Source organism: Trichogramma pretiosum, unplaced genomic scaffold, assembly GCF_000599845.2.
Source record: "Trichogramma pretiosum strain Unisexual culture from Peru unplaced genomic scaffold, Tpre_2.0 scaffold3, whole genome shotgun sequence".
Lineage (NCBI taxonomy): Eukaryota > Metazoa > Arthropoda > Insecta > Hymenoptera > Trichogrammatidae > Trichogramma > Trichogramma pretiosum.
In genome coordinates, this window is record NW_019641698.1 from 2179993 (window position 1) to 2190910 (window position 10918).

Genomic DNA, 10918 nt, shown 5'->3' on the forward strand with positions numbered 1-10918 from the left:
ATATCTCCTATCTTTACAACATTCGCATAATTTTCTAAATGATTTTTTTTTGTACGACGCACATAGCAATAAATGTATCATCGGCATACGCACTAACATACAATTGGATTCATGCAATTGGTGACATCATTCAAAATGCATATGAGAACTCATATCAATTGTCGTTTAATCATTTTCACATTACCCATAAATCTTTGATAATATTTTGCTCTGAAGAAGCGTGCGAGAAAACGATTACTCTATTTTGCGCGACATGATAAGTGCGGAATGAAAATTATTCATTTGTTTCGCTAAAAATATTCATTATTGTTACGCTTTAAGCGATGATAAATACCGATTAGACGTTCTGACGCTTGAACTTATCTCACATTCATTGTAAAGCATAATAAACACTATTTCCAAAGCTCATTATATTCAATACAAAACAATTTTCGACTAAATAATTATTAATAATTAAAATAATACATTACATTTTAATATACTTGGCTGAAAGACAAAAATTCTTAGAACTAATATGGAAGCCAATTATCGAGAAAAAAAATCGATGTGACACATATATTAAAAAAAACTACCTTACTATGCAAAACACAAATTTGCAAGCATTTAAAAGCAAATAATAATACTTTTTTACAGAAATATTGATAATTGCATTAACACAGCGCAATATATTTGAAACTATACAAATTGGAAGCATTATAATTTTTATACAGATTTTATAAAATAGAATAATTGAATTTATCATAATACTCTAAAACCAAAATATACTTTTATAATCGCATAAATGAAAATTCAAGATTTACAATTTAGGTACCATCTGGAATGAAAAAAAAAGTAATAACTGTTGCTTAATTTGATATATAAATGGTAAAACCATAAAAATCTCCATTAAAAACTTAACTTACACGTTTATATTTACTCTCGTGCATCGCTTGGCACCTATTTCGTGAATCTGACGCTTTAAAGTACTCGACAGTTATCGATGCGTTTTTGATTACAGATACATAGTCATATGAATTTACATAAAATGTACAATTTCTAAACTAGAATTTCTTAACATTTTACAACTTTTAATTAAAGTAACAAGTTTTTTTAATAAAATGTGTAACGCATTGTAGTGATTTTATAAACAAAACAATTCTTCATTCTGAGTTTTAAAAATATCTGATCAAAGCAACAAATGAATATTTTTGATCAACAAATCATCATGTATTAAGTGTTATCTCATTTACAGTATTTTTATTTTATATATTGTTTCTTACTATTATTTTATTAGAATGTGTAGTGAAAATGTAAAATTAATAATCTCCATCAAAAAATTGAAAAAATGAATAAAATGATCAACTTTTAAAAGCATATCAAAATTTTCTACATTACTTTATATATGTAAAAAGGTGCAAAAATGATATCACCAAATTTCAAGTGCTTTATGATTCTCATTTATCAATTGAGCTCATATACGATAAAAATGATCTCAATCTATTTTATCATTTAAGAAATAGTACTATAGTACAATACGTTACATACACGCTCGAGTCTGTGTTCAGAAACTCTTTTCATCTAAAAAGAGTATGGGAAACTTAAGATTTTAAAGTTTATCACCAGTGCTATAATTATTAAGTTTGCAAAAAAATTCTAATTCGAGAAGATTTAACAATAATAATATCAATCAGAATTTGATTTCGAAATTAATAGAATAAATCAATAGACGAAATATAGTTTTTAGTTTCTTATAATACTTTAACAGCTTCTATGTATTCTATGTATTATTTGTGCTTCGTTTTATTTAATTTTAAATACTATAAGTTGATCAACAACTATCATGATATGATACACGATTGTTAATTAATTTTTTTTAAAACCCTGAGTAACTTGAGATCAATGATCAATAAACAAACTATTTTTTGAAAACAGATGCTTTTGAGAATTCTTGTGACTAGAATAACAAATTCGACTAGAATATACAATTTTGTGATATCCGTGTATCTTTAATTTTTTACCTTATACTTTATAACAATCTCTTGCAAAATAATATGAAATTCTTTTAAATAAATATGATGAATTTATCTTTTAGCTATAAATATATAAGTGATAGGTAAAAGCTATCACTTTTATTAGTATTTATCAAGTACCAAAGATTATCCTGACTTTCACCTGTATCTGTTTTTGTAACAGCTTATTCATTATAGGCAAAAGTTTTTATAATTTTATAATTTCTATTTTTAAGCATTTCTAAGTAAACAAAAGTGCAGCAATCTAGTAGATTAAATAAAATCATCTGAAGATGGTGAAAATTATCTTTTACAAATTAGTCCACCTTGATAAGATGTAAGTTATTTCCCACAACTAGTTGATCAACTGGAAAATCCAAAATTACTGTGGCATGAAAAGCCAAATTGGCTGAAGCTAGCACATATTCACAAAGAGAAAACCAACTGAATGCTGTGGAAGAAACATGATTATTTCAGTTAGTATTCATTTAAAATTTAAGTTCATAGGTAACTTCATCTTACCCAAATCATGACATAATAACCGATGCTTCAAGAAGAAGACTATAAGGCCAACAGTGCTTATCAGGCTCGTTGAAAAAAGGGCTTGTTTGTACTGCAAACTTTGTGCATTTGGTGTAGCGAGACGACCCAACCTTACAGCAACCAACATATGCAGCAGAGAAGTGATCATAAAACTTATAAAAGTTTTTTCATGCACCGCTGGAAAATTTAATGGTCATTTTAAAGTTTTATTTAAATAAAATCAACGATTAAATGAAATTTAAAATGTTCTTATACCATAATTTTCTTTGTTGGAAATGTAAGTAACTCCACATAAAGATGCCAGTTCTGCAATGTTTAGCCAATAGCAGAGATTTAACAATCTCAATCCTTGCAACCTTTTAGGCACATTTTCAATGGACTTGAGAATTTTAAGATAAAATGAGTAATATACACTGGCTATTAAAAGTCGTGGACCAATGTGAAGAGCTATGCTAACACGCCACAAATATCTTTGAGGCGATACTCCAGTAATGGCTGATATTGATGGAAGAACATTGTACACCTAAAATAAAAAAAAATTATGTATAGTATATTATTTAATTGTAAATGTAACTATGAAATATCTTACTCTGCAATGAGTTTCGTGAATATCATCTTGTTGGTATATATAAGCTGTCACAAAGCAAAACAACAAAGTGACAATGGGTATTGAGACAGTGATGATGCACAATTTGCGAAATGGTACCATAAGGTATATGGAACTTCTTCCAGCAGCACCATTATTTACCTCCATTCTTTTGCTTTTTGCGTATGAAAAGCTTAAGAATTATTCAGGAACATAATCTATCACGAATGAAGCAGTATTAAAAACCATATCTGGCTCAGCTTTTCAAATAATTGGTGTAATGCTCTACGTAGCTAGCATTTTAGCACTTTGAAATTTGATTCAAGCAATCATTGGCAACTTTGGCATTGCAGTAGTTTATCTGTAAGTAAAAGAATGCCATCATGTTAATATATCATACATAAAAATAATATTTACTGTCAACTTACATCTATACTAATATTACAATAGATTGCCTGTTATACAATCATTGCAATGATAACCGAGCCTAGTAAATGAAGAACATTCAACAACAAAGTTTATTGCTATACTGAAACGATTGAGAATAAAACAGTATTTAAGCAAAGAAGCCATACAAAGAAATTTCAATTAGAACCGCGAGGCAATCAAGTTTTCACTTTAAATCTAGATATTGGCACACTTACTCACGGACGCACACGTGCGATGTATTACCTAATGCCGATACAAATAAAGCATCATTGTTATTTTAGCGAGCACATCGCGAATTAATCCTACAAAAAATCGATGGAACGTTATAGATTGAATGAAAGAGAAAGAGCGAGAGAGCGAGGGCTTTTATAAGCAAAGATAAGAAGACATTGATTTCTGCAAAGCAAGTGGTGCATGCCTGTATTTGTACATTATTGTGCGATGAATGTACAAGAGAGCTCGGCGGAGCAAAAACTTGATATATATTTCAGCGAATACTCGGCGGGGCTATTTTTAACAGCGAGAAAATGCACAGACCCGCGCGACGACGGCTGGAGTTACGTGATACAACATTGCATCGACCTGAGACGGCATTTTCTCGTCCGCGTCTCGTCTTGACGAGGCAGGAAAACGCAAGCCAGGAGGCAGAAATTTAATAGCGCGTAATCCGAGCGCGACTGTCATCTTGACAGCTAGCGTCGTATTGGTAAACAATCCGACTCAGTGATCACTGCGACAAAGAAGAAACGAAAACAGTCGAGAGACAGTGAAAGAGTATGAGAGAGAGAGAGAGAAAACACACAAAGAAGAACGACGTAAGGTCAATGTCATGCATTATAATCCCAATATGAGTACAAGAGAGCAGCGTGTGTTTTTTCAATCATGATCTTACCTATAAGCTGCAAATGCGCTGACAAAGCGACGAAAAGGCTGCAAGTTTCTGCATTCTAGCTGAAGAGAGAAACTCGCGCACACTGCAGGGTACATGTATGCGTGTAGATATGTATCACGTACGCACGCACAATTCTATTTTCGCACTGTTTCTTTTATCTTTTCACTGTGCAGTCGTAAACTCGTCCGCACGCGAGACGCGCTGCAGCAGCGAAAGAAAACAAGACGCATGAAACGCACATAAACTTTATATAATATATATATATAATAAGCTTCGTGAAGAAAAGTGACGGAGATCAGTGCTTCTGCTACTACTGCTGCTGCTGATGCTGCTGCAGTTGGACGCAACAGGACTAAGTAACAGTGGCTAAGGGAAACTCCGCCGTTGAATTGCGAGGAGGCGACATCTGGGCCCTGTCGTGCACAGGCTGCTGCTCTGCACTGCGAGAGGCCGCGGCAGAGGAGGCACCGAGTGTTGAACGCTGACTGGATGGCAGCGAGTAGTAGCAGCAGCAGCAGCTGCGATTTTACATGCACTCCGCGCACTTACTCACTCTATCTCTTTCTCACTCTCTCCTGGACTGTGCACTATCTGACTCGATGCGTATGAGTGTGTGTGTGTGTGTGTGCGAGTGTGAGGCAGTGGCCAAAGGTACACACTCATACACTCCGCCTGCAGCCACTGTACGGCCACTGACAGACGCAGTATTATGAAAGCGCGTGTCAAGGGAACGAAGAAACTACGATCCGCGCCGAGATATTGCGCCTGCGTGAAAGGATTGGCACCGTCCAAAATTTGCTATGTTTACTTTTTACACCGCAGAATTTTACACATTGAATAAAATGCACAAAAACAAATTCTACACAAATATTTTCTTTATGTTTGTAAAATTATTGTACACCATAAAATGGTACATCATTGATGTGCAGAAAAATTATAGAGCATTGTGATTAATAGCAGTAATTAATTTTACACAACCAAAATCTACATGAGCGTCTAAATAGTAAATTATTTTTACTTGGACAAACTCTACACATGCTCAATGATGTAAATGGTAAACAAATAAACTCTACATGTAAACGATGGTCAAATTATACAATTATTTATTTTAAAAAAGAATTATATCGAAAACATGAAATATTTAAAAAGATTAAAATTACTTCTAAATAAAAGACAAAATCTTTTCAAAATTATCAACTTCGAAAATCAAGAGAGTTTTAAATTTCCCGCTTAAATTCCTAAACGTGTACTAAGAATATCTGTCCGCTTCAGTTCACGCATTGCCGACCTCGTGTTTACAACACCGAACACGTGTGTGTAGTATAGAAATAAATATTATCAGTCCTACATAAAAATAAACAGTGTGACTAATCTCTCATCATGTCTGACGTGCAAGAACCATCGGATAATGAAGAAAATTCAATCAACGAAGAAAATTCAATGAATGAAGTAACTTCAACCAATTAAGTTACCTGGAAGGACTTGGGACTCAATGATATTATGGTGAAAGCTGCAATAGATTTGAATTGGGTACAGCCTTCATTAATTCAACAAAAAGCAATACCTCCTGCTATTGAAGGTAAATATATTATTGGCTTAGCTGAAACAAGTTCTGGAAAAACTGCTTCCTTTGCATTGCCTGTTGTACAATCATTATTAGAAAATCCACAAAGGTACTTTGCACTTGTTCAAATTTCTCAACAGTTTACCGCTGTAGGAGCAATAATTGGTCTTCGATGAGCTGTCGTTGTTGTAGGTGAAGACATAAAAAAGCAAGTTCTTAAATTGAACAGAAAACCACATATTATTGTTGCTACACCTGGTCGGTTGGTTGATCATTTAAAAGCAACAAAAGGTTTTAACCTCAGACTTATAAAGTACTTAGTATTGGATGAAGCTGATAGACTTTTAAGTAATGAATTTGAAAAGCAATTGAATACAATCTTAAGAGCTGTTCCACAAGAAAGAAAAACTATGTTATTTTCAGCCACTATGACAAAGAAAGTTCATAAATTACAAAGAGCATCATTAAAAGATCCAGTAATAGTTGAAGTGTCAACAACATATCAAACTGTTGAAAAATTAAAACATTACTATATGTTCATGCCTGGTCAGTATAAAGAAGTATACTTGGCATATTTTCTATCTCAATGGCAGTCAGAGAAAGAGAAAGAAAAAACAAAGAGTGTAAGTGTAATTTTGTTGCACTTGTGAAAGAACTACGAGAGTTGCTCAACTTCTGTGTGCCTTAGGATTCATGGCTGTACCTTTACATGGACAAATGCTACAAAATAAAAGGATTGCTGCTTTAAATAAATTTAGAGCAAAGGATAGACCAATTTTGGTGTCAACAGACGTTGCCAGCAGAGGTTTAGACATTTCACATGTTGACGTAGTCATCAATTTTGATGTTCCTACTCACAGCAAAGATTATATACATAGAGTTGGCAGAACGGCTAGAGCTGGACGCGAAGGTCTTTCTGTTACCTTCACATCTCAATATGATGTTGAACTCTTTTTGAATATAGAAAAAATGATAGAAAAAAAATTAGAGTTATATCCACACAAAAAAGAAGATGTTATGAGCTGCTAAAAAATGTGATGGCAGCTCAAAAGTTATTAGTCGATGAAAAATCTCAATTGATTGACGATAAAAAAATGGGCCGCAAGCAAAGACAAACTGATAACGATTTCGAAAATGATCTGGACAAAAAAGCTAAATTTAAAAAATCTTTTTCAGGAAAAAATAAAAAGAGGAAGGTTCGATAATAGATTATTTAAACGATTGTAAATAGAAATTTTTATAATGTTATTACAGCTGTTGTAATGTATTTAGAAAATAAGAGTTGTGTTTGTTTATTTTAAATAAAAAAACTTTTAAAATATTTCAAAAATTCAAGCATTTTTTTAATTCTCAGTCCTCATTGAGCTTTATTCATTTTGGGTTCCTTTTTTTTTTTTACTCTTTTAAAAAAACAAATTACGATAAATGCACTTTATCGATCTATGCCAAGTGATATTTTGAGAAAAAGATAGGGCCCGCTGCTGAAAGAAGTCGAGATAAAATCAGATTTTTGTCTCATTGATTTAAAAACTCTCACGAAGGCTCGTGATATTTTCGACGCTGTCGAGTGCTGCCTCTCGCGGTGATTTCGGAGTAGCTACAGTACTTTGCTGACCGAGATTATTTTACCATCGGAACATTCGGAACAATGCGCGCATCGTAAATGATGTGAATCAATTCTTTATTTTTACAGTTTATCGTCAATCTTCTGAATTAAGAATAACGATAAAGGAGAATTTAGATTTTCAAAGATATCGTCTCGTTCTTGGCTTCATCAATATTGAGATTCATATGTCTAAATAATTGCTGCATTGCATAAAGATGCATCAGCGATCATCGATCGAGTTAATTTCACAAGATATAAATATGTGATTTATCATCCACGACATGATGTTAAAAAAGTAAGAAAAAATGAATATAACAATGTTGTTGTTGAGCTTCGAAGGTTACAGCCCTACCAGGTAATGAGCAGTGACTCCGATTTCAACGTGTACACATTCATTTCTCAAAATTTTCGAGTTCCGCGAGTGTCGTAGCGCAGCATGGAAACTCCGAATCTCGGCTTATCGGTTACGAGCTCGAACATAGACGATTTTCAACGGCAGGCCGCACGTACAAAATATCGCGTTCGGCGCTGACACGCACACACGCACGCACACCTCTATATCTTGTATGCATAAATACGTGTGTGCGCTCGGCGTGCGAGTGTATGCGTAAGTATACAAGCGCGTCGCATTTATACACACGCAGTAGTACAACGTGAGAATAAAAGATCGGGCCGCAGAGAGTAAGCGAGTTCGGTTGGGTACCTATAGGTATAGGTATATATACACACGAGATATACGGTATCTGTAGGCACGACACGGACTGTATCATGCCCCTTCTTTGCGCGCGTCTCACGCATATAGCTGCTCTCGTGCGATTGTGTGCGATCGTCGTGTCTGTGTGTTGTCTGTTTACGCACACTCGAAAGAGTTGCATGTAGAACTTATAAAGCACCATATAGCGTGTATATGCTGCACGAAAGAGAGAGAAAGAGCAAGAAGGGAAGGAATATTGTTGCTCGTTGGTGCCGCGCGATTCTCGTGCCCGGAGTCTCTGTGATTGTGTCTGTGTGCGCGTCGTGTGCATGTATAAAGGTATTGGGTTGTTCTACCTTACGGCTTACCTTTCGCCGGCAGTCTCTCTTCTCCCCTCGCGCGGGCCAAACCTCCCGCCACCACATAATATAATACAGAGAACTGCGAGTTTCTGCGTTTCCTTTGGCGCGCGCGTGCCTATAGCCAATACCTTTTTGTGTACTACCTCGATACAACTCTCTGCACTTTTGCCCGCCGATCATTTATTAAGTATCGAATAGGTGTGCGAGGAATCCGCGAGTGCTCCAAAGTTCAAACAATTTTGTCGTTCGATATCGACGGGTACGTTACTTTTTTCAACCAAATCCCTACGTCGACTCGTGCCTCTGTTGCATCGTTTCAAATAATCGTCGAATAAGTGGTGTCACATAGAAATCATAACGAGGATAACGTGCTCGCGCATTGCAGCGAAAATGTGGACGATCCGTGGTGGTACGGGATCTCTTGGCATCGTACAGTGAAGTTGTATATTTACCCATCCTGTGTTTTATATACGTCTGTGTGTTTGTGTGTTTGTGTATGTGCATGTACACATCTACTATGCATGGAGAGTCGTTGTTGCGCGAGTGCCATGACGATCGGCTGGCCGAGTAGACTGCAACAACAAGGATCGAGCAGCCTCGTGCTTCAGCTCCTGCATGCCCAGCGTTTCGAGCCTCACGGATCGTCAGGTAGGAACAACGATTTTATTTATACATAGAAGCGTGCAGTTTCTGCGTTACGTGCATGTGTATGCGTGCGCGGGGGTATGTGTGTTTGCCAACGCGAACCACGGCAAAATCGAACCCTTTGAATTTTACAGTTATGCAAAATGCCTAGGCATTGAAATCCCATGGAGTAGCCAAGGATGAGGCGCTCTCGTACCCGTGCATGTATAGTTATGCCTGCGTGCTCGTGTGTGTGTATGTGTTCACATGCATATAGGATACGTATCCTTATACCCAAGTGAAAGTACCGCAAGGCTACGTATTAAAAATGCATTCCAGTGTACCCACACACATTGGAGCTCCGCGTTTGTGTGCATTGCACCGCTGTCATTTCGTGCTCCTTGTTTTTGTTTGTTTGTATAGTTATAACGAGACATCGATGAATTGCGTCCACTTTAACTTCTTTGTGTATTGGATCAAGATCTATATACACGCACTTTTGTTTAATTTTCACGAAACCCACTACCGATGCAGAGTTGTTTTCTAAATAATTGTTGATTACCATTTATTGATACATATAGAAACCTTGTATTCTGCCCACACAGAATTTTTAGTTCATCTCAAATTTTTCATTTACTTACTTTTTAATATACTTAGTCGATAATTTTTTTTCGTAAATATTAAAATTTTTCATTTACAAAATGTACATCAGCATATTTATAGTTAGCCCGGTCAATTTGCTCCTTTATCGTCGAATGGAAGTCATGCTGAATATTTCGGATGATTTTATGAAATGATGTCGAGCATCATAGAGCATTGTGCAATATATTATCTCGTGAACGAATGATATTCAATCTCGGAAAAAGAGCTTTAGAGATAAGGAGCGATTTTTGACTTTTTTTGTAGCTGCTATCGTGAGGGTACCCGTTTGTGCCCGTTCCGAAAGGAGTATGCATCTGTCAAGTTTAAGTAGTTCCCTCGTCTAGTTATTGTTGACACTGTCTGATTATAATATCACAGCCTATTTACACGCCATTTCCCATGGTTTTAATCATTGTTTATCGAAGATTATCGAGTTAACGTATCTTGAATATCTGTGATTACGCAATTATATACTTGTGCACATTTGGTAACGTCCTTGTAGGACAAGTAATCGCACAAGTGATAAAAAATCTAAATCCCGCCTTGCATCACTCACGATTTGAACCGATATTTAGGCCCTGAGTTTGATTTTATAAATGAACTGAGCGTAATCTGTACCAATATCCTTGCGCGAGGTAATTTCAGGTACAGTAAAGTGCGGTAAGGCAATGACGATTAATTACTTGACAATCAATACATGTGAAGAACGTGTCGTTTTGATATCACGTATGTCTTCAAATCTTATTAAAATGTTCAGCACCGTGCATGACCCTTTTTCAAAAATTTATTTTGAGAAACCTACTTTAACGAAAATCTATTTTTTAGTTTACTCTATATGGTTTCCTATTTTACAAAAATGGCGGTAAATATCCTGATCGCATCTATCACTGTAGAAAAGGAAAATTTAAAGCTCGTGCAGCAACTGAAAGAGGTAGTGATTTTCTTGTCAATAATTGCCAACTCTGAAAATCGTGATTTTACTTATACG

General features: G+C 35.4%; 1 protein-coding gene and 1 pseudogene across 2 annotated transcripts; one reads left to right on the forward strand and one right to left on the reverse strand.

Moving 5' to 3' along the window:
* Positions 1-1316: 1316 nt before the first annotated feature.
* Positions 1317-5323, reverse strand: LOC106650380 (post-GPI attachment to proteins factor 2-like). 2 transcript variants are annotated; one of them, XM_014368343.2, is made up of 5 exons: positions 4439-5323; positions 3121-3478; positions 2787-3054; positions 2511-2708; positions 1317-2439 (listed from the first exon to the last, which is right to left on the reverse strand). In XM_014368343.2, the coding sequence occupies exons 2-5, from the start codon at positions 3283-3285 to the stop codon at positions 2306-2308; spliced, it is 765 nt and encodes a 254-aa protein (XP_014223829.1). In that variant the 5' UTR covers positions 3286-3478; positions 4439-5323; the 3' UTR covers positions 1317-2305. The 2 variants fall into 2 exon arrangements, with proteins under 2 accessions (XP_014223829.1, XP_014223830.1); XM_014368344.2 differs by lacking the exon at positions 4439-5323 and adding an exon at positions 3546-4335.
* A 247-nt stretch (positions 5324-5570) lies between these two features.
* On the forward strand, positions 5571-7244 carry LOC106650296 (annotated as a pseudogene).
* The last annotated feature ends 3674 nt before the right edge of the window (positions 7245-10918 follow it).